Source organism: Lissotriton helveticus, chromosome 5_1 (genome assembly GCF_964261635.1).
Source record: "Lissotriton helveticus chromosome 5_1, aLisHel1.1, whole genome shotgun sequence".
Classification (NCBI taxonomy): Eukaryota; Metazoa; Chordata; class Amphibia; order Caudata; family Salamandridae; genus Lissotriton; species Lissotriton helveticus.
Window position 1 is genome coordinate 447030973 of NC_136065.1, and position 25123 is coordinate 447056095.

General features: G+C 46.4%; 1 protein-coding gene across 2 annotated transcripts in view; it reads right to left on the bottom strand.

The window, feature by feature from the left end:
- The window catches only part of RTKN2 (rhotekin 2), a 299871-nt gene that overhangs the window by 230959 nt on the left and 43789 nt on the right, over positions 1-25123 (bottom strand). For both annotated transcript variants that reach the window (XM_078642689.1, XM_078642690.1), the window contains exon 2: positions 19253-19452. In XM_078642689.1, the coding sequence (XP_078498815.1) occupies positions 19253-19452 (200 nt within the window). The remainder of the gene's footprint in view (positions 1-19252; positions 19453-25123) is intronic.

Genomic DNA, 25123 nt, shown 5'->3' on the forward strand with positions numbered 1-25123 from the left:
CACTTCGGACAAATGGGTACTTCAGGTTGTCCAGCGATGCTTTGCCCCATGCTTTGAACAGACTCCACATCAGGTGGGCTCTCTGAACACCACAGCAGACATAGTCAGCTGTCAATGCCTTGCGGATCACAAATTGCACCACCTCCATCTGGAGGTGGTGCAAGGTCTCTTTAGAGCTTGGACCTTGGTTTGATCTATTCTTCCCTGCCGAGAATTTCAGCACTTCTAAACACAGGAGTTTCCAAGGCTGCTCTCGCTCACAAATGCATTATATCCAAGAGGAGCTCAGGACTCCTGTACACCTTTGCCCTGATGGTACTCCTGTTCAGTTATCAAGAAAGACCAGCCTAAGGCATCTTAGTGGCCCTGGATTTGACAAGGAGAGTATGGTAGCATGAGCTGCTGAGCTTGAGCATCTGTCCTCCGATCAGGCTGCCCCTTTAGTAGGATCAACTCTCGCAGCAGCAAGGCATGGTCCTGTACCCGAACCCTCTCCATCTACAAGCATGGAGATTGTGCAATGACAACTGAGGGTATTTGATCTTTCCCCCGAATTATGTGATGTCATTCTTGCAGCCAGGCGTCCTTCCACAAAAACACTTTATGCCTGCTGATGGGACATATTTGTGGCTTCGTGTGCCGCAAAATCAGCTGATGCCGGGTGTGCAACCTGGTTTCTTGTCGTTTTGTTTGTTTTATCCCATGCCCAGCAAGTCCTTACTTAGGGGAAAGTTAATGGATATCTCTCTGCCATTTTAGCTTTCCTGGTGGTGCCGGAACAACCCTCCCTGTTAGAGTCATCTGTTGTGACTCGTTTCCGGAAAAATTTATGGAACATGCCAGATGGGACCTAAATATAGTTCTCAATTTCCTCATATGTTCGCCTTTTAAGCCCTTACATAACTGCCCTCTGACTGCTTATCATAAAAACAGTTGTCCTGCAAGGAGGGCTAGAGAATCACAGACGCTTGTGGTTTACCCTCCACATATACAACCTTTTTCCCCAGGTAAGTCGGTTCCTAGGAACTATGTCTCCTTACTGAAGGTTGTTACACTCTTGCACGTCAGGCAGAGCATCACACTACCTACTTTATACGCACCACCTCATCCTACCAAAGAAGAAGAAAGACTCCAGGCCTGGCTCAAAAAAGCATGTTATTAATCAATCATACTAAAGACTTCCAGGTTGACTATCAACTCTGTAGGTTTTCTGGGAGTGAAGAAAGGATAGGAAGTGAAAAAGAGAACCATCTTCAGATTTTATTTTTTTTTTTATTTTTTTTTTTTTTTAAATCGGCTATGCAATTGCCAAGAAAAAAACCTTGAGGGCTTGAGAGCTCATTCCACCAGAGCTAAGGCTGAGGCCACAGCGTTAGCCTGAGGTGTTCCAGTTCTGGATATCTGTTTGGCAGCTATGTGGCTATTACTGCATGTCTTCCAATCACTACTGCCTAGACACTCAAGTCTTGCGTGATGGGCATTACGCCCGTTTGGTCCTCCAGGACCTTTTAGTCTAAACAGTTCACAGATCCTCCGCCAGGGAGAGATTGCTTTGATATCTATTCTAAGGTAAGGAATATGCCACTAGGAGTCTATTGGATGAACAAGTGATTTATCTTTGGTAACGTTTTATTTGGTAGAGACGATGGAGCTGCAGATTCCTTACTAACCCTCCCTCCCCGTTCTGAAAACTATTTATCTTGGCATCAGAGATTATTCAACACCTCACCTTGGCACAATGGTCATTTCACCTCAGTTTCGCTCTTTGCTTCTGGTGCGGAGAAACAGTCATGAATTTAGGTCAGCATGCTAGAGTGGCACCTATATAGGCACCGCACACATCACTTCCAGACGTGAACAAGGTCACACAGAGCCAAAAGGCGTGAACCTACCCGTGTGCGGGGTGACGGCTCAGACGTTTCTGTATCCGGTCTGATGCCTGAGGAGTGTTCTAGGATGGGGTATCTGTGGATAGATGAAGTCTCTACGATATAAGGTGTTACCGAAGGAGAGTAACCTGTTCTTCAGCACCACCTGTGGATGAGATCCATGGGTTTCATGGGTGACTTTCAAGTGTTGCTAATGGATATGCCATTTGATTGCACCTACCTCTTTGGCGATAAGGCAGATTTGGCACTGGAATGCTTTAAAGAAAGCAGAGCCACAGTGCACTCCCTATGCCTCAGCACCCATAAAGCAGTATCCCTAACAATTTCAACTCTGTGGAGGCTTCGGAAGGGGTTCAGTGCAAAGACAGCATTAAGGCCATCCATCACAGCAACAGACCCCCCCCCCCCCCCCAGTCCTTTTGAGGCCGGGTTTAAGGATGGAGTAGATCACATCCAGTCCAGCAAGGTTAGTGTACTATCCTGTCCCTCACCCACCTTCTTAAGCTGCCAAGCCACATTAATTTGCACTCAGTGGCACTTTGCACCCTGTAGGAGTTCAGATAAAGTTATTACCTTTGAGGGTGGCAGAGCCTCAAGTCTGACAAATGGTTACTTTAAATATTTTAACAAGGGTATGCGCTGCCATTCCTGTCAGTCCCATCCACATCAAAGCAGCCTTCGGAAGACCATTTGTCCAGTCTGTGGCAGGAAGTACAGGCTCTTTGGACAAAGGAGCCAAAGAGAATGTGCTGGCACCAAAAATAAGGACTGGATGTTATTCCTGCTACTTCCTGATGCTAAAAAACGACAGAGGTATTCATCCTATTTTAAATCTCCCCCCCCCTTTCAATTTCTTCCTGAAAAATGACAAATTCAAAAATGTTTATATTAGCCCAGGTTCTATCTGCACTGGACCCACAAGTCTAGATGGTAGCGCTGGACCTGCAGGACACGGATTTTCATATCCTCATCCTGCAGTCACATCTGCATTTCCTGATATTCAAGGTGGGCCAAGAGCATTTTCAGTGCTCCCCTTTGGCCTCAACAGTGCCCCTTGGGTGTTCACAAAATTGATGGTAGTGGTTGCAGCACATCTTCAGGGGGTGGGTATACCAGCCTTGTGCTACCTCAAGGACTTGCTCATGAAGGATGGTTGCCGAAGCCAGTGGTAAACTGTGATCAACAGGTTTGCAACGTTTTTGGGCCGTTATGAGCCTACCTGTGCCCAGATTGTTCATCACCACCCCCTTTTCTGAATCACGGCAGAGTGTCTGAATTAAGCAGACCACTCTTACCCAGTCCAAAGATCAGGGCTTGATCCATCACCGTTATTTAGCTCACTGCCCCATCCCAGCTCAGAACCTGGCTATATGCAAATTAGTCTGTCCCTGGCCCAGTGCATCATGGGAACAGGGCAGACCAAACTACCAAGCCAATTCTTCACCAGAAAGGAGACAAGCTTCCGGGGACCGGTTTCTGCCATTTCAGGCGTCGTCGGCCCGGCTTGCTTGAATCCTGATGGAGCAGTGAGCAAGGGACTCATGTCTGAGTATACCCTTCCACGCTTATGGTGGACAAAATGATTCAGAAAAGGGGGTGGTGATGAACAGTGTCTCTGAATTAAGCAGACCACTCTTACCCAGTCCAAAGATCAGGGCTTGATCCATCACCGTTATTTAGCTCACTGCCCCATCCCAGCTCAGAACCTGGCTATATGCAAAATAGTCTGTCCCTGGCCCAGTGCATCATGGGAACAGGGCAGACCAAACTACCAAGCCAATTCTTCACCAGAAAGGAGACAAGCTTCCGGGGACCGGTTTCTGCCATTTCAGGCGTCGTCGGCCCGGCTTGCTTGAATCCTGATGGAGCAGTGAGCAAGGGACTCATGTCTGAGTATACCCTTCCACGCTTATGGTGGACAAAATGATTCAGAAAAGGGGGTGGTGATGAACAGAGTGTCTGAATTAAGCAAACCACTCTTACCCAGTCCAAAGATCAGGGCTTGATCCATCACCGTTATTTAGCTCACTGCCCCATCCCAGCTCAGAACCTGGCTATATGCAAATTAGTCTGTCCCTGGCCCAGTGCATCATGGGAACAGGGCAGACCAAACTACCAAGCCAATTCTTCACCAGAAAGGAGACAAGCTTCCAGGGACCGGTTTCTGCCATTTCAGGCGTCGTCGGCCCGGCTTGCTTGAATCCTGATGGAGCAGTGAGCAAGGGACTCATGTCTGAGTATACCCTTCCACGCTTATGGTGGACAAAATGATTCAGAAAAGGGGGTGGTGATGAACAGAGTGTCTGAATTAAGCAGACCACTCTTACCCAGTCCAAAGATCAGGGCTTGATCCATCACCGTTATTGAGCAGTGAGCAGGGCCCAGGAAGTGGTGTGGAGGCAGACCAGTGCTGTTAAAAAATGATTTTCCCTATCTGTGATTGCATCATCTTATTTTTTTCTTTTTAAATTTCTTTACCTGTCTTTGCCTGTGGTTGTTAAAGTTTAAAATTGTAGTTTTAACCTCCCGTGATTGTATAATTTATCCCTTGTTTTGTGTTTAAACTTGTGTTTTTTCCTGCCCGTGACTGCTTCCATTTAACCTGTTGAATTGTGGTATTTGAGGTCCAAACTCTGTAGTTTTTCCCTCTCATTCCCTGTGACTATCTGTTTTCCCCCCAAATGTCTCCTTTGCTTTGTGCCAAGACCTGTATGTTAAGCAGTGCACCCCCAGCGACCATTTTGTGTTATCAAGTCAGTGAAACCAGCCCGCCCCCCCCTTCACTCCCGAGACAGCAGTAAACTGCTGTAAGCTGTCTAAACTGTGTTTAATAGGGACCGTGCACTTTGTTTTTTGGCCAGGAGAGGGAATAAAGCTTTATACAAATAGTGTTAGAGAACAAGTTTGTTAGGACCTTACCTGCAGAAGTCCAAAGTGTGGATTGAGCCTGCCTGTCTCCTAGGAGAGTTCTGAATAGAGGAGCATCTTCCAACTCCCTGGTCAGCAAGCCTCGTCTGAGGTAGCTGGGACCTTATATAGTCTGATATTGTTTGGTACATGTGTACACTGATTGGTGTTTGTATCGGATTGTTCTATTGGATTAGGGTTAGTGTCCTCATTGGTTGGGTATTTGAGGGTTCTGACTGGTTTCTGGGTCTGTGATTCAATCAATGTAGGGTTGGCACTAGGGCTAGGATTTCTATTGGAAGTAGGGACTAGGGCTTTCTGTGTCATTGGTTCCTTGGACTAGGGTTGGGACTACTTGTAGGGCTATGGTCTCTATTGGACGTAGAGATCAGGATTTTTTAAACTGATTGGGTGCTTGGACTAGGGCTAAGATTGGCTGTACGGTCCTGGTCTCCTATTGGTTCTAGGTTTTAGGGCTAGTGTTGTGATTGGATAATGTTAGGGCTAGGATTTCCATTGTCTGAAGGGGTCACCCGACTACTAGGGATATAAACAACCAAGGCTTAGGGCGTTTCGCCTGTTAAGGGTGGAGCGGACAAGGGTGAGTGCCTGTTTGAGCCTGTTAAGGGTGGAGAGGACAAGGGTGAGTGCCTGTTTGAGCCTGTTCGAGACTGGTCGGGACCTGTACCAATAATGCTGCCCATTTTCCAATTCATTAATACCCACCCTATGTTTGCGTCCCTCTGTATATAAGCATTTATTTTCACTATAGATATGTACCCATCTTTGTGTATTGCTTTGTATAAACATGTAGAATAATTATGTTGTAAAAAAAAAAAAATCCTCTTTGGTCTACATGTACTTGCTTCCTTTGTGCATCGGTGTACCTCCATGTACTTGGATCTGTGTGTGTTACTGTTCTATTTAAAAAGCATACTATTGGAAAGTGGGTTATTGGTAGGGGCAAATGTAGGTCTGCCACTGGCCATAAGGCCACTAACACATGATAGGACTCAGCATAGGTCTTAGAAAAGTATTCCTATGCTCAAACCTTGGTAACGTGGCTGCGAGCAGACAGGCTTAATTTCAAAGATAGGTTTGTAAAAGCATTTAAAAACACCATTTCAGTAAATAATTAAGACACAACACAAAATAAAAATCCAACACCAATTTATAACAATGGGTAATATTTTTATCTTTTAAAAAACACCAAAACAAACAATCCACTGTAGGGAACCAGAGTTATGAATTTTTTAGAGAGTTGTCACTTTCTAGTGCTTAGAAACCAATAGTGCCCTTTTAGTAATTTCGTTTTCTCTGACAGGGACACCTTTAAAACTTGTTCTGGAGAATCTCACCAAATGTGCTGCCTTCCCCAGCATGCGGGATCCAGTTAGAACTCCTTCCTGAAGTTCTGCTTGCGGGTCCCAAAGTATCCAACACACAATCCAAGGTTCTGGAATCTCCAAGAGGGTCCTTGAAAGTGTGAAACTTCAATCCCACAATTCACTTGAACAACACCCTTAGAAATCCACTGGTACTCCAGGCTGGGAATTATTTGTGGGGATGTCCAGGTGAGCTCTGTTAACTTGTAGCTTGCAGGGAGTCCACTCTTTAGTCCTTTCGCAGCAAGGTAATCCTCAGGGCTGCAGTTTCACTTGGTGCAGTCTTCAAAGGTCAGGCCTTAGAAATCTTTGCACAGCAAAACTTTTCAACAGGGCACTTCTTGCTTCAGTAAGTTTCAAGCAGCAGACCTGGAGGGCTCTGCCCCTCTCAGGTACTTATTAAAAATTCTCTGGGTCAAGCAACATGTCACTTCTGACCAATGAGAGCAGGGTAACTCCTCATAGTTATGACCACATCCTGTGTGGCATTATTGTGTCCCAGAGTGCATCAAGTCTCCCAAATCACCAATGGCTGATTTTCCAGCAAGGAGGTAAGAGCTGGCAAAACACACCCCCTGGGATGGCTTAATTTTGGACTTATTTTTATTTATTTTATTTTAAAAGTTTTATATAGCGCTGGCTAGACCCGGAGGTATCAGACCATAAATTGCAAGTTACATCGTTACAAAAGGTTACAGATATTAGAGCCTGGCAACATAGTGACAAGTAAGGTAGAGACAAACAAAAAGCACATATCCGTAAGGGAAAAAGCAGGCAATGGGAGATATTCAGGAGGGGATAAGAGCAGGGGAAGTAGAGACAATGGAGAAGGGGAAGAGGAGGGGAGGGTGATAAAACACAGCATGGAAAGAGGAGTGGGGAGGGTGACGGGACACAAACCGGTAGACGAGTCAGAGCTGCGTCCAAAGTCCAGTAAACTGTGATCCCAGGGGAAGTGGCATCAGTTCCCCATCTCTGTTGCAAGAGGCTCCCTAAATGCAGTGGACTCTCAGGGGGGTCTCTGAGACTCCAAGGCCTACATACTGGATCCTTCCCCAAAAAGGGGAGAGGGAGTGCTTTGGCAAGGGGTGCCATACCATACCTCAATTGTGAGTGGCTCCCTTGGCGCAGTGGACTCTCAGCGGGTTCGCTGAGACTCCAGAGTATAAATATTGGATATTTCCCCAACAAGGGGAGAAGGAGTGCTTTGTCAGATTGAGGGGGGGAGATGGGGGGAGGGGGGGGGGGGGGAGAAACCATGGTCCGAATTAATTCCAGACGCCATCTTGACGTCAGACAGTCCTGGAAGGATTATGTAAGGAAGAGTTTAGTTAGGACTCTTGGAAGGCAAGGTCCTGGCATCAAGGACTCGCACAGCCCAACAATGCACATCCTGCCAGCAATGCACACAATTACCAGGAGAGACCTCCGCTGTTTTAGATCTGCCAATCAGTTTCCAAGGAGTATCTGGCCATTTAGCACTGACAGTCCTTCGCAGCTCCGCAGCAACCTCGCCAGCGCGGCAGCCCAGCACAATGGATGTTTCCTTCTTGGGCGGTATGCGGACCGGCCCTAGGGGCCTCCCTTGGTTGCGGTGAAGGCGGTCACGGAGTCTGCTTAGTAGTGGGTGGGGCCGCGCTGGCCAAGGCGTAGCGTTCATGCAGGTTGTTGTAAGGCCTGGAGTGGTGGGTAGGAGGGGGGAGGCCGCCAGCATGGTGGGGAAGGAGGAGCGTGCGAGACAAATCGTCGCAAGAGAAAGTGTCGCAGGATAGACAGGGACCAGGAGGATAGTTTAGGAGGTCAAGGAATCCATTCAGGTGAGGGCAGACACTAGCCTCAGCATTTACAGGCCCCGGCGAGGGTGGGTAGGAGCTAATACAGGTCCTTCATCTGGAGAAGCAGGGCGCCATTTTAAGACCATCGCTGAGCAAAGATGTGGTCAGATATGAGGCAGAGAGGTGCGTGAGTCACAGGTTTATCTGCTTCTGGACCCGGTGGGCGCTGCCAGATAAGGGCCCTTCAGGCGATGCTTTGGCATCAGCCGATTGCGGGCTTGTAAGTCCGTCCGGGGAGTTGTTGGCGCCGATGTCCCTAAGGCGCTGCCATTTTGGGGTCAGTATTTACACGCCGGCGTGGCTGGACCACAGTAATTAGCCCCAGCTGCCTGGTGTTGCAGTATTCTTAAGGTCCAGGACACCAACGCTAATTCGAAATTGGAGGCAGGAACGCAATGTCATAATGTTCCAATATGTGGCTAAGACAAAAGTGGAGTAGCACCTCGATCACTCCCCCTACCATCTGCACATACCTTCCTTAGGCCTAGACCTGACTGGGTCAAGTGTGTAAGAGTGAAACTGAAACCCAGGCCTCCCTCTGCCTTTGAAGAGCATGGTTTACGACTCCACCCCCTGGCTTGGCATTCCTATAGACCAACACACTGCCCTCCCAGCATAGTGGTTAACCCCAGTGGTTCTTTATCACCTCTTGAAAGCAGCCTGGCTAATCCACTTAACTCTGACCAATCAGGGCAGACCACTGGAAGGCTGAATTTGGACTTACAAACAAGAAAAAGTTGTATAACTTCTTGTATGTACACTTTAGGAGAAATTCAACAATAGAATATTGTTGGATTTACTACTACCATTCTGAGAAGTCTTTGAATGGTCCGGCTAGTCCTCTCCGATCAATATTTATTAAATCAATAACTTCCTACCCTGTTAACCTATGGGCCATGGGGTTTTCAATGGGGAACATGACTTGGGCCAGTTTTCTAGCACCAGGGCTTATAAAAACATTTTATAATTATTTCCCTAATTTCTACAGGACTCCCACCACCTGTGCAACCAGGGGAGACTTTAGGGGTTCTGAATCTGCAGAAATATTGCAGATCCTCCTTACCCAGTGCTACTAGCATCAAAGTTGAATTTGAGCAGCACTTTAACACAATGTGGGGAGTGAAAAGTGAAATTTCACTTTACCCAGGCATATAAAAACTCATTTTATAAGGGTGCACGTTATAGATAACTGACCCCCCCCCCACACACACCCCTGGGATACCTAGGGGAGACCCCGAGGGTCCCTAATATGGCAAAACATTGTAAGTTTTCCATTTTTAAGTGCCCCTATCACCAAGTCAAGTAAAGTAAAGTTTGGGCACAATGTACTGTTTAAAAGCAGTCCTGGCGCCCTGTGCTGCTTTTAAACTGACCTCAGGCTTCAGCAAAAAGCTTCTGGCCTCTAAACTGCCATGCCTCAGGGTACTGGAGACTTCTAGGTAGTTTCAATCCCCTGCCTTATTATATACTAGGGGCCAATGGGGTAGGCCATGCCAATTACAGGGGTACCCCACCATACCATAGTGTACCCTAGTGTATGTTGGGTGTTTTAACTGTATTCTAATGTGTTCCTTTCAGCTCAGCACTGGCCTGGCAGAGCCCAGGGTCCGTCGAAATCAGTTACCACCAACATCAGTCAGCTAAAAGTTGGGGGGTGCCCAGGGCCCAGGATGACTTTGCAACTTGCCCCCCCCCCCCATACGAAAGGTGATGGGTTACTAACCTACACCCCGGTAGTCCTCATCAGCTAAGTGGAAAAACCTGGAAAGTCCATCTGCATGGGCATGGGCAACCCCAGGTCTGTGTTCCACTGCAAGTCCAGTCCCTGTAGGGAAATGGACCACCTGAACAGCTTGGGATTCTCCCCCCTCATCTGCATGAGCCATCTGAGAGGCCTGTGGTCAGTTTGCACACGAAAGTGAGCCCCAAACAAATATGGCCTCACAGGGGTGTGGAATGTAACGAAATATGTACTTGTCCATGGGACAAGTATCTTAATAATTCTACTTGTCCTGTAACAAAATCCACTTGTCCCTTTGGTGCCACATAGTGCGCTGTCAAATAATGGCAGCAATCTCATTACAGAAGTGCTCTGATAATAGCCTCTCTGGTTATGTCAGGCTAATACTATAGATGGATTTGAATTTTGGGGTTTTTCACCAGCTCTTCTCTAATCTTTTCGCATACTGAGTAGGGTTGGAAATTTACCCCTTACAACAGCAGAAGTAAAGTTTCTACCAGGTCTGGAAAATATGTGGTTGGAGAAAAATTGAACTTTTATACTCAGAACAGATTTCCGCTGGGGCATACTCTTTGCTCATGCTAAAAATGCAATTCGCAAATATTTTCTAGGATTACGGTTCCCTGTCCTACTTAAGGAAATTCATGTGAATTCATGAAAAATGTAAATCTTTATTAATACAAGGACATATATCATGGGTGCTCTTTTTTTACTTTATTTAACATTTGGACCCCTAATTAAATCTGTGTTAACCAAGACCTTTTGTTTTTATTAAAGTTTTCTCTTCCTATCTATTGGCTGGCTTCATTGTGTCTGACAGCATTCTGCACTTTTACAAAGTAGTTTTGTTCACTGCCAGGAATTTCTATGGCAATGTGGCCTTTATGGACCAAATACTGGCTGTCTAGTAAGAATGCACTGGCAAACAGCACCATGCCTACCTGATAATCCCTAAGTAGAGAAAGGAGCATAGTGTAGGCCAAGTGAGTAACCAGAAAATTAAAATACCCCCGAACTTTGATACAAAGGTCTTATGCCACCAAGCAAGCCAAAGAAGTCATTGGAATCCTCTCCAGAATAGCGGTCTCTGCCAGCTACGCATCTATCCATACATCCTTTCACCCACTGATATCTAGCATTTCACCTTTACATTATCATCCACTCATTCTTTCACCCATTAGCCTTTCACCAATCTATTCGATCATCTGTTCATCTGTCAGTCCATCCGCTCATCCATCACCAAACCTGCCCATCCATCACCAAACCTATCTGTTTCAGCAATCCATTCACTCATTCATACACCTACCCTTGCACACCATCCATCTATCTATCCTCCCTTTCACTCATCCATCCTTTCACTCATCCATCCTCCCACACTTCTACCCATCCCTCAATCCAGCCTTCCACTCATCCATCCATCCATCCATCCTTTACATTCATCCATCCTTTCGCTCCCTAATTCATACACCATGTAACCCATCCATCCACTTTTTCCTTTATTATAACATCCTATGTCCAGCCACCATCCCTGTCACTCAACCATCTGTCACTCATTCATTCATCCATCCAGCCACATTTACACTCACTCCTTTCACCCACACATCCATCCTTTCACATTAATTGCGAGCCTTTGTCTGTCGAGCTGCAGACAGAAGAGGCCCATCAAGAGCTCCACCTCTTCTGTAGCTGCTAAAGTGGGCGTTCACGAAGCCCCTGTTCAAACCTATCCTTCCATCTCCAAACCTATCGATCGAACTCCTCCATCCTGCATTCTTTCACTCATCCATCCATCCTTTTGCTCATCTATCCTTCCTTTCACCCCACACATCTTCGTTTTCACTCATTCATCCATCCTTTCGCTCATCCCTCCTTATGCCCATCCATCCACCCCATCCAACCTCCTTTTCACTCATATATCCTTCCACCGTTTCACTTGCTCCATTTATGCTTTCGCTCATCAATCCACTCTTTCACTTCATTCATCTTCTGTTTCGCTCATATATCCATCCACTCTTTCACTAATCCCTCCATCCACCTTTACACTCAACTATCCACCTATCCATCAACCCTTGCACCCAGCCACCCACTGATTCATCCATCCAAGCCATCCATTCATTTACTTCATCTCCCACCCATTAATCCACCCTTTCATTCAACGATCCATCCACTCATCCATCCAGCCAGCCATCCATCCATCCATCCATCCACTTTCACCCTATCCATCCACTCATACATCCCTTCATTCATCCTTACACTTATCCATCCATTCTTTCACTCATCCATCCTTACATCCATCATTTGACTCATTCATCCATGCATCTATCCATCCACCCTTTCACTCCACTCATTCATCCATGGACCTATCCATCCAGCCTTTTACTCATTCATCCATGCATCTATCCAGCCTTTCACTCATTAATGTATGCATCTATCATCCACTCTTTCAATTATTCATCCATGAATCTATCCATCCACCCTTTCACTCATTCATCCATCCATGCATCTATCCATCCACCCTTTCACTCATTCATCCACCCTTTCACTCACCCACCCTTTCAAAACCATTATGGGCCTTTGTCTGCGGACCAGCAGACTGAAGAGGCCCATCAAGAACTCCACAGCTGCTGTAGTTGCTACTGCGGTATGTCAAAATGCCCCTGGTGCAGGCACAACTTGAGACAAGAGGCCTAGTGCAAGGACAGAAATGGGGTGGCCTTAGGCCTGCATTAAATCCTCATGGAGAAACTAATTAGCTTTAATGTCAGCCCTGGATGACGTAAGATATGAGAGGCCAAGGGGAGCGTGTCAAGGCTGTTAGAGAGGGCAGTGGAGGGTGGTGGGGTGGGGTTAGCATGTTTAGGCACTGGTTGAAACATAATGTATACAGGAAACGCAAAGTGCAAAGAAAGGGGTGCACAAACTGAATGAGAAGAGAAAGCAAAGTGAGTTGAAGATGAACTGGGATCTTGGGGCCGAATGAGGAGCAAGAGTGGAGCAGAGAATAAAAGGTAGGGGTCATACAGTTCATGACAGAGCAAGAGGCCAAGAGTCAGATAAGGCAGCCTCTTACATGCCAGTGCTATGAGTGTACCAGAACTGCAGAAGCTCGATGTTTGTCTAAAGCTCAAAGAAAATAAAAGGAACAGGGGAGGGCCTGGAAGCCACACGAGTCTATGGAGCTGGCTGCAACTTTGAGCTCTGCTTTATCATGTTATTGTGCTCTGGGGAAAATAAAGTGCAGGCTCCAGGTTTTGCATTCACCCTTTCACTGCCATTAAACTGCTCAGCGCTACTTATTAACAAAGCTGGGCCCAACTGGGTTTAACAGCTGTGTATCGGATTGCCATAACACAGTCTACTTGTCCTTTGGACAAAATACAAATTAAAACCTCTTGCCCGCCTAAGAAATCTCGATGTCTCGGGCGTCGGGAGATAGGAATTCCCCACCCCTGCCTCAACTTTTTCAGGCACCACACCACAGCAAAAGCCTCTCTCTCAATGGCACTCCACCTCTGCTCTCTGGGAAGAAGCTTCCTGTTATTAAAGGCAACTCTCTGACACCACTGCCCCAATCCCTTGCTCTGAAGCATCTGTCTGAACTACAAATTTGTTTGTGTAGTCAGGGGCCAGTAACCCTGGTGCTGAACACATAGCAGCTTTCAGAGTGTCAAAATCCTTCTGACACTCTGGGGTCCAAATCACCTTTTTGGCCCACTTTTTAGAAGTCAGTTCTGTTAGGGGCCCCACAATGGCCCTATAATTTTGAACACACCTTCTATAGTACCATGTCAGTCCAAGGAATGCCCTGACCTAAGTCGGGGTAACAGGAGCTGTCCAATCCATAATAGTTTGGATTATAGCTTGGAGAGGCTGTACATGGCCCCGCCTACCAAGTGGCCCAGGTACACCACAGAACTCTGGCCCATTTGGCACTTGCTTGCCTTAATAATCAGGCCTGCTTGCTGCATGGCCTGAAGCACTTCCATTAGGTGGTTTAAGTGACCTCCCCCCCCCCCACCCCCCCAAGTAGAACTGTAAACAGCTATATCATTCAGGTACGCTGCACTGAACTGTTCCAAACCAGATAAGACCCTGTTCACCTATAAATAAACAAATAAACCTTTAGAAGGTGGCAGGTGCATTCATTAATCCAAAGGGCATTACCTTGAACTGATAATGTCCCTCTGGTATGGAGAATTCTGTCCTCTCCTTTGCTCCATCAGTGAGGGCAATCTGCCAGTAACCTGAAGTCAAATCAAAAGTATGTGGGTACTTAGCAGCCACTAACCTATCAATGAGCTCATCAGCTCTAGGTATAGGGTGATCATCATTCTTTGTGACTGCATTCAATCCTCTGTAGTCCACACAGAACCTTAACTCCTTGGGTCCCCCCTGAGGATTTTGTTTAGGTACCAGCACCATTGGATTGGCCCATGGACTCTCAGACAGTTCAATTACCCCCAGTTCCAGCATCTTAGCAACCTCAGCTTTAATGCTGCTCCAACATGGTCAGACAACCTGTACAGTTTATTTTTGACAGGTAGGCTGTCACCAGTGTCAATGTGGTGTACACACCACTCAGTGATGCCTGGGGTCAAAGAGACCAGGCCAGCAAACTGCTGCAGCACCTGCATACAGTCTCTCTGCTGCTGGTCTGTCAATTTGGGAGACAGTACCACTCCCTCCACTGGCCCATCTTGCACATTAGTGGAGAAGGGGTCAGGCACAGGCTCAGTTTCCTCCTCCACACCCTGATCAGTGACCAGTAACATGGTCACGTCTGCCCTGTCATGGTGGGGGTTCAATCTATTCACATGCAGGTCCCTAGGAGGGTTCCTGGGGGTGCCAAGGTCAACCAAATAGGTAACCTCACCCTTCTTTTCTAAGATTGGATAGGGCCCACTCCACTTGTCATGGAGGGTTGTGGGAGCCACAGGCTCGAACACCCACACCAACTGTCCAGGAGTATACTTAGGCATAGTAGCCTTTTGATCATACCAGTGCTTCATGAGCTCCTGGCTGGCCTCCAGTTTTCTGTTTGCCTTGTACATGTACTCTGCCATTCTAGATCTCAGACCTAGCACATAATCAAGCACACTGTCCTTAGCTTCTTTAAGAGCCTTCTCTAAAGACTCTCTTAGCAGGCTCAATGGCCCCCTCACAGGGTGTCCAAAACAACAACTCAAAGGGACTGAAACCAACCCCTTTCTGTGGCACCTCCCTGTAGGCAAACAGTAAGCATGGGAGGAAAACATCCCATCTCCTCCGAAGTTTCTCTGACGACCCATTTATCATGCCCTTCAGGGTTTTGTAGAATCGCTCAACAAGACCATTTGCTTGTGGGTGATAGGGGGTGGTGAACTTGTAGTTAACACCACACTCAATCCACATAGCAGTCAGATAGGGGCACAAACTTCCTGTCCAGCTATCTGACACCACCTCTTTTGGAAACCCCACTCTGGTGAACACACCAAGCGGTGCTCTAGTCACCACAGGAGCATAGATGGTTCTAAGAGGTATGGCTTCAGGGTATCTAGTAGCATGGTTAACTACCACTAAGATATACCTATTCCCTGGTGCAGTAGGTGGGTCCAGGGGACCAACAATGTCCATCCCCACCCTTTGAAAAGGAACACCAACCACTGGCAGTGGTATTAGGGGAGCCTTTGTCTTGCCCCCTGCCTTGCCACAGGCCTGACAGGTGACACATGAGCTGCAAAACTCCTTTACCTTTCAGACATGTGGGGCCAGTAGAAAGGGTTCACCAACCAGTTCCATGTCTTTGTCTGTCCCAAGTGTCCTGCCAAGGGGATATCATGACCCAAAGTCAGGATGAACTCTGTACTTCTGAAGCACCACCAATCTCCTGGTGGTCCCATCCTTGAGGTTTCTGGCCTCTGTATAAAGCAGTTCATCTTCAGAGTAGAGTTTGTGGAACCCACTGTCACCCCCCTCCTCTTGCTTAGGAGCAATCCAGCTCAAGCACTCAAGGGTGTGTTGCGTGCCGATTTAGATACCGTATATAGATTTCCCGATTCATGCCCTTATATAGGTACAATTCACATTGCCCTTATTTAGGCATCCAGCCCTTACTTCGGCATTGCTCTTGCTAACCAAATACAGGCATGGTCAACTACATCCGTTTATCTTCGTCACAACGAGTTCTTGGAAAACCAGACTCTTAAGCCTTTAGGACTTCACCTTGCCTGGATATTGATTTCTCCAAGAACTCATTTATTATACACGAGCATCAATTCCTTAGGGGTTCATTCATGACGTGCTTATGCCCGACTTGTACGTCATTAGTGGCATTCCTAAACACCTTCAAGGTATAAATGTACCTTCACTTGCCAAGGCAAACCACGGTGCAGTTCGGCTGCCTACTCGCACAACGTGGCTCGCCACCGCAAGTTCGGAAGGAAGTCAAGTCCCCAACTGACGCACTGACCAGACGCTGAAACCCTCCTCGCAGAGAATCCGGCTCCAGTGTTTCGGACTGCCCTTGAGGAGTTTAAAGAGTACACTAATAAAGCTCTACTTTTAAATATAGTGTAGAATATTAACCCCTACCGCGCTACCGCGTTTTCCCGCTGTGCGCTGGAATTTAAAAAATGGCCTGTTTATGACAAAGCCAGCTCGTCATCCGCGTAGCGCAGGTAACGCCCATGACGAGCTGGCTTTGTCATTAGCGCTGAAGAGGTTAAGTTATTCATAACTGCCAAAACACTGTATGCCTGCCTTCATGTGCCTGTGCCAGCAGTGGCGGCAGAAGTCACATAATATCAAGGAAATCCCATCACAAGCTTAAGGAAGTGAATGTGAGGCCAGCATTCACAGATATATCAAAGCAGGTCTCGGTGTGCAAAAATTGCAGTTTATAAAAGTACCGGCACAGAGCTGCATAAAGTGCGTTTTTACAGAACTAACACAAAATTAAAAACGATACTTCCAACGAAATTACATTTATCATCCCAATTCGGTGGCTAGTTTAAGTTTTTCCTTCAACGTACAGTCCCTACTAAAAAGCTTGCAACCCCATAAAATATCAAGGGAGAGGATAGCATTTGCACATATATCAAAGCAGATCTCACTTGGGCAAAATGGCAGTTTTAAAAAAGTGGTACGGTATATTTTGTCCGGAGATTATAAAAACCACAGAAGAACATAAAATGCAGTAATTCTTCTTCCGAGAACACATCACAAGAGCAAGGCTTTATGGAGCCTGACTTAGAAAAACCCTTGGGGACGTAAGATACCACTGAATACAATTAAACCTTAATCTAGTTAAAAAAAAACAATGATGCTGGTTTTAATGAATAACCAGAAGGTTTGATCTAAAATCCCTGGGCTTAATATCATATATGGTCTGACCGAGGGTTGAGTAAGTTCAATGTTTTCCCTTTCCATACTCTTAGTTATAAACCGACGTTTAATTTGCTTCAGCTCAACTGCCACCGCCTGCACTCCGTTCTCCATGCATTTTCTCACCCCCTCCCCGCCCGCACTCCATTGTCTGTTCATTTATGCACGCCCTACCCTGCTTGCACTCCGTTGTGCGTGCATTTTTGCACCCTCCTCCCCCCGCACTCTGTTGTCCGTGAATTTTCGCACCCCCACCCCCTGCCAGCACTCCATTCTCCATGCATTTTTGCACCCCCTCAAGGCACTCCGTTGTCAATGAATTTTCGCATTCCCTCCCCCTGCCCGCACTAAGTTTCCCGTGCATTTTTGCACCCCCCCACTCCGTTATCTGTGAATTTTTGCACCACCCGCACTCCGTTATCCGTGCATTTTCACACACCCTCCCGCCACGAGCACTCCGTTGTCTGTGTATTTTTGCACCCCCACCCCCAACCCGCACTCCGTGGTCCGTGCATTTTTGCAACCCCGCACTCCGTTCTCCGTGCAGGTTTGCACCCCCGCACTCCGTTATCCGTGCATTGTCGCACCACCCCGAACTCCATTATCCGTGCATTTTTGCAACCCCCGCACTCCGTTCTCTGTACATTTTCACACACTCTCTCCCCCACGAGCACTCAGTTGTCTGTGTATTTTTGCACCATATGCCCGCACTCCGTTGTCCGTGCATTTTCGCACCCCCTCTGCCTGCCCGCACTATGTTTTCCGTGCATTTGTGCACCCCCGCACTCCATGCACGTTTGCGCCCCCGCTCTGTGCATTTTCGCACCCCCTCGCACTCCGTTCTCTGTACATTTCCACACCCACTCCCCCCACCAGCACTCAGTTCTCTGTGCATTTTCGCTTGGAGCTTCAAGGATGCAGTTGCATTTAAGGTAAAGCTAGATTGTAGAAGTTTCTACCAGTCTTAGTATGAAGGTGGTATGGCTTGGGTTGAAATAAGAATGTATTGCAGGACGATAGAGCACTTGTCATTGGTGGATATGACATCTTGTCCATCAGGTAAGGGAGAGCCAGATTGAGATCTCGGTAGAATGATGTCACTGACCAGGTCATGAGTGATGTAATATGTGACGTCATCAGCAGTGTATTGCGGCAGCAAGAGTTATAGTTAGATCTACTAACTATAACCGCCAAATTTCTCTGGTTTTGTACAAGTGAAATGTCCAACTAACTAGAACGTCCCTGAAGCCTATGGTTTTTTCAGTGAATTTCTAAGGTTTTCTAAATGCTAATTTCTAACTATAATGTCCCTGAAACGTATGGCTTGTTCAGTGAATTTCAAAGGTTTTTTTAAATGCTAATTTCAAACTATAACAGTCATTTCACAAAAACGGAGCAATTTACACCTAATCGCAAAAAGCACTCTCTCTGTAAAGATAGAGATTCCTGACAAATCTGGTTTAATTCTGTTGAGCCATTTTAACTGTATCGTTGTTTACGTTTTGTTTTTCAATGGAAATCGCACGGGGCAATTGAGCTGTGGGGACCCCACTCTTTTTTCCAGCCCCCTTTGACAGTCCAGCCTTAATCTTTCCAGGAAAGGTAGTTGAAATTTTCTGGGAAAGTTTCATGAAGATTCGCCAAAGTGCACCCATGTCATATGCAAGAAAAAACCCTCATCCTATTGAAACTGTGACTCACTTATAACTACACAGTGGCGACCGCCACTTTGTAATTATACTTACATATAGGGTATTTAAGCCAGCCCTCTTCATTCACTAGTCTGTCTTGTCATTCTCATATTTCTTCCGACCACTACATTGCACAACATGTGACAGTCGGCCAGCCCACTTTAGCCATTGGCTAACTTCACAGTGACTAATGGCATTCTGTTTTTCAGAAGGTGCACATCCACTTGTAAAGTAGCTCCCTTCGCTGCCTCAAACAAAGACAATGCGTGTTTTGCAAGACCCAAACATCATCAACAACCACCAACAGCAAACAATAGGTGGAGACCAACACCTTTTTCAAAAACAATGCCAACACAAATCAAACATTGATAATGCCAAAAGCCTAGCAGCCAAAGTCAAACTCATTGGCTTTATCAATAATTGTTAAATGCATCACACTGACCTTCGCCCAGCCTGAGCCTCCGTCTGATCCGGCCTTTGGTTTTGCAATGCAGACATGTAGGCTAAAATGCGGGCATTGCAGGTCATTAGGTTCTTCACTGCATTCAGCACCTGCTCCTTCTGGGTGCTCACTGCAAGCAGTTTACAAATTCCTTCTCTGATGCGAAGCTCAAAGTCAATTTTTTCTTGAAAGCCATCATCCTAATTGTCATGAAAAAGGTCAAAAATATTGTTAAGTGTATATGAAAGACGGATTTTAAACTGTAAAGCAATGCTATTCAACGTTAGATTAAAACATACGTATTGCTACAAACAACTACCTTGAACCATATTTTTTTTCCATTAAGATATTTTCAGCTTTTGAGAAGTGGGTTGAAGGGGAATTTTTCCCTTTTATTAGGTCATTAAAAAAGCAGCAATAGGGCAAAGTCTACAAGCAGAGAGACATCACTTAAGCAACATCGGTCTAAATCTGCACTGCGTAAAAAAATTAGAACAAGATGGGAAATGAAGACCTTTCCTAAATAGCAGCTATGGGGATATTATCCCATAACCTGCTTCCTCCTACAAACTACTCGAAGTAGTGTAGTTAGAAAGCAAAAAAAAAACTGTGTACAGCCTGCCCGACTGGTTAAATGTTCTTGTAAAAGCCCTACCATGATCAATGGGTCCGGAGTAGTTCTTGGACAAGGAAATGTTTGCATTTAGTGTCCCAGGGACTTAAGCAGCAACTACTCAGAATTATGGGTGTCAAGCATCCACCCACCCTCCGTGTGTTCTGCCACATCATTAAATGTTTTTAATTAGGCAAATGATGACTAGCCCAATATTCAATACGGATACTTTAGGAAACAGGCTGACCTTAGAGGGTCGTGCAGCAGCCTGAGATGGGAAATCCATCTATTGGTTGACACAAGTGCATAGGGCGGTCTGTGCCTATATTAGACAGTCTGTCCAAGGCTCGTGAAGTCCCAGCAAGGTCCTACAGAGCCTGAGATACCTATGTGCACCCCCTTTTCTGATGCACTACAGTGTCACGATCCACATATACCTAGGTGCGTTAGGCTAATGCCTGCACTGCAGTGCCCAAGATTACCTGTAAACCAGTCTATTGCCACACCCTCTCCCATCTTGTCGTTGAACCACAATGACCTCACCCTACCCTGTGAAGAAATTGGACAGCATGGAGTGAAAAAGCAAGAAAGCTAGAGGCTGAAAGCTAAAGCCTGCATGTGCTGCACACGCTTCCTGATTTAGTGTCCGAGAAGGGAGGAAGCCCTAAGTGTCAATGCAAAAGCAGCTCGGAAACAGAAGCAAACTGATGCATTTAGCTGAACACATGATGTCATGATGTATGTAGAAAGTTGTGAGAAGGACCTAAATCCGCCTAACAATTTGCAGAAAGTGAATGATCTAACGGATCACAACACTACATCAGTAACGAATATAGTAAACTCCACCATGCCACTAAAACTGAAAAGAGTCACAGGGAAGGTTACAAATCCATGGTTTAATGGGACACTGAACGAAGATAGGCGGAAACTAAGACTTGCTGAAAGAAAATGGAGACAGAACCCATCATCCCACAAACTGAAATCCCTCAGAAAAGAGTACAACAAAAAGATCCTCAATTCCAAAAAGGAATTTATTAGATCAGAACTGGATAAAGCCAAAAACAGACCATGGAAACTATTCGAGATCTTAAAGCAACAATCCAATAAGTTGGCCAAATCTGCCCAACAAACTACAAAAATGCAACTGAGTTGGGAAGAATTCTAAAAATTCTTCACCCACAAGGCCAACACGCTTGAAATAGAACTCAGGAGAGCAACTGTCAACCTTCCCAACCAACCACCCTCAGTGAATAATAACACCTCGAAAAACGACCATAATATGGCAAAAAAACAAGTCACAGTGGGATACCTTCAAACTATATAACCAGAATACCATCGCCAAAACGCTCTCGGATATCAAAGCTAATAACCACTATGACCCACTCCCCTCAAAATGCCTAAAAGAAATCAGCCAGATCGTCATTCCGATATGGACAAAAATAATAAATGCCTCTCTATTTCAAGGTATCCTTCCAGAATGCCTAAAAACAGGTCAAGTCGTCCCCATCATCAAAAAACCTACAGCGGACCCGGCAGATCCTAATAACTTTCGCCCAGTAACCAATATTCCATTACTTGCCAAATTAATTGAGAAATGTGTGCAAAATCAACTGAGCCATCACATCGACAATTTCACGCTACTGGACGACTGCCAGTCGGGATTCAGAACAGGACACAGCACGGAAACAGCGATACTACATATTGTCGATGACGCATTACAGGCCCTAGACCACAATCGAAGATGTCTACTAGTCCTTCTTGACCGGTCGTCTGCATTGGACACGGTAAACCATGAAAAATTACTAACCAGGCTTCATGACAGGATGGGAATATCTGGAATTGTGCTGAAATTGTTTGAATCCTTCCTTCAGAATAGAACGCAAAGATTCCTGGTCAACCAGACACTATCACCAACATGCCCTAACTCAATTGGAGTCCCTCAAGGATCTACACTATCTCCATCACTGTTCAACTTGGATGTCGAACCCCTTACTGAAATCCTCTGATACGCAAACATATCCCATCACATTTATGCGGAAGACACGCAGATATACATCAAGATCGCGTCTCTGGAAGACATCAAGTTAATGAATGAGTCCTTAAATTGTCATTACAATGGTTAACTAGCAATCATCTGAAGCTAAATGCACAAAAATACGGAATTCCTATTAATTTCACCACCAAAGGACCACACAGAGGTGAAGGAATGGACCAAAGTGATCACAGCACTAAACTGCCCCACTACCCCAGGGGACTCCGCAAAATCACTAGGAATCACGCTGGATGAGAACCTAGACATGAAAGCCTGCATCAAATCAATGGCAAAAAGTGCACAATTTCATTTGAACTACATTAGAAAAGTGAAACCATTCATTTCTATGGCGGATCTCAAACTGGCAGTCCAATCCTTATTTATCTCGCGGATTGAATATGGATGTACAACCTTAGCAGGTCTACCAAAAATTTCAACAGCACCACTGAAAGCATGCCTCAATGCAGCTGCAAAGCTCTTCACCGGATCGAGGCAATTCAACCATATCTCTCCACACCTGAAAGCGTTAAACTGGCTACCTTACGAAGCCAGAATTCAACTCAAAATGGCATGTATTACCCACAAACCGCTCCACTTTAATACACCAAGTGTACCTGGCCCAGAAAAGTGAGTTATCAGGAGGAAGCAGAGCAGCCGGGAGTGCCAAGGAGATGTTGCTGAGACCACCCATCTTCCGGAAGAAAAAAACGTATGATAGAGCTTTCTCAGGAGCAGCCCCCAGAACCTGGAACTCACTCCCTCCAAACATTAGGAAAATTCCAAACACTGCAACATTTAAGAGGGAAGTTAAGATTTTCCTAATGAGTAAGTTCCTTCCATGGGCAAGACAGTTTATCACGAGCATCGTGACATAGATGTTACCAAAACAGAACAACAAAGTAAGTAAAGAGAGTCACCAGCTATACGAACCTATGTCGGTACTATACTACTCCTGACTCAGGAACACAGAATGCACAGGGAAAAGACATTTCAGAACTTTTCCGTATTGGAAATCCCAGTACACCTTGATATCAAGTTGTATCCTAAATCTACCTCATGTCATTGTATATATTTATGTTAACACCTTATGGCTGTATACTTAACATACCTCATATCATTATGAATTGTTCTACTATACAAGATGTATCTCTAACCTACCTCATGTAATGTGAAGCGCTCCGATACCCAAGGGTCATGTTTGCGCTATACAAAACTCTTAAATAAATAAATAAAATGTAGGTATGTATGTATGTATGTATGTATTACCCAGTGGCGATTAGGATCGTGTTTCCATTGGGAATACATTTTTTATGTAGCTAATAATGTTTGGCCCAGTTTGATGAATCTCTACATAACTTTTCCCAAAAAGTGCTACTTTTTGACTAGTATGCACATGGAAAGTTTCAGGGTGATCTGTCAAGTGAGGCAGAGAAATTAAGAGGGGGGGGGGGGCCTCAAAAAGCATCTTCCCCGTTTATTTTTCTATAGGAACTTTATATTTATCGTTTTTCATCTTTTCCCAAAAACATTACAAAAATAACATGCTATCAGCATTTCATACCGGTTACTCACTATATGTACTAATTTCTTTTTCTACATTCAGAATACATTGCATATCGTCATCAGGGCATAACCTCAATCTACTGAGAATTTTATAATAGGTGGGCTGTTAAAGGGGCCCATATATCTCTGGGACGCGATGGAGGCAGCTCCTCCGCATAGGTCTCCAAGTTGTTTCTACAGTATACCATGTCCAGTAGGCATCTAGTGGGCATTGAACGTTTTCCCCAGTGTATGGCCACCCTGCATTTAGCCAGCAAGAGTGCCACTGCAACAAATTTTCGTCTTTGGGCGTTTCAGCTTTTATAACCAGGCCCAGTAAACATATCTGTACAAAACACTCCACTGAGTCTGTTGTCATGGAGCACAAATTATGTTTCACTTTTTGCCAGAATGCCTGAATTGGGTCACAGATCCATGCCAGGAGCACAAAATCTGCATCAGTCATCTCGCATCGCTTACACCGTGTGTCCCCCCCTCAGTCCATATCTATATAGTCTATTTAGGGGGGCGAGGCAAGCCCAACAGCAGTTGCAGAGACCGCGCCGTGAGGGGAACGGCTAAATTACTTACCGACCGCCGTGAGGGAAACGGCCGAGAACACCACAGCTTTCCAAGCAGCGCCGTGAGGGCAACGGCCAAAGACTTCACCTCCCAGGTGCCCCGGAGTTCACCAGCGCACCGGTGACATCACAGCCTGCGCCCGGGGGCGCTACTAAACAGCGGAGCGCCGAGCGCTCTGTGGGGGGCGAGGCAAGCCCAACAGCAGTTGCCAGAGACCGCGCCGTGAGGGGAACGGCTAAATTACTTACCGACCGCCGTGAGGGAAACGGCCGAGAACACCACAGCTTTCCAAGCAGCACCGTGAGGGCAACGGCCAAAGACTTCACCTCCCAGGTGCCCCGGAGTTCACCAGCGCACCGGTGACATCACAGCCTGCGCCCGGGGGCGCTACTAAACAGCGGAGCGCCGAGCGCTCTTTGGGGGCGAGGCAAGCCCAACAGCAGTTGCCAGAGACCGCGCCGTGAGGGGAACGGCTAAATTACTTACCGACCGCCGTGAGGGAAACAGCCGAGAACACCACAGCTTTCCAAGCAGCGCCGTAAGGGCAACGGCCAAAGACTTCACCTCCCAGGTGCCCCGGAGTTCACCGGCGCACCGGTGACATCACAGCCTGCGCCCGGGGGCGCTACTAAACAGCGGAACGCCTCTCGTCCCGCGAGGACGCGCGCCGGGCTAAGCCCGGGCAAAGGGCGGGCCGCCTGTAGCCGTCAGGGGCAGGAGGAGGCAGGGCAGGGCCAGAGACCCTGTGCAAACTATCCGGTGACCTCCATTTCCCCGGTAAAGAGACTGGAAGTGCTGAATGACTAATTGTAACTGCCGCGCCATTAACATTGGGTGTTTAGTCCATTGACTTAGGCTGTGCATAGGTTAGCTCTCATTACAGTATACTAGTATTCATGCCGGGGTCAAAGAAGGACAAGGCTATTGTGGGGGCGGGATCCATTGACAACTTTTTAGTAAAAATGGTAAACAAGATCAATAATGACAGAAGGGCTTCCCTGGGTAGAGGTAATCTTTCAGATCAGGATCAATCCATGGAGGGTCTTTTCCCCCCCCAGAGGTTCTTGCTGAGACTAACATTGTCACCGATATCGGTCCCGAG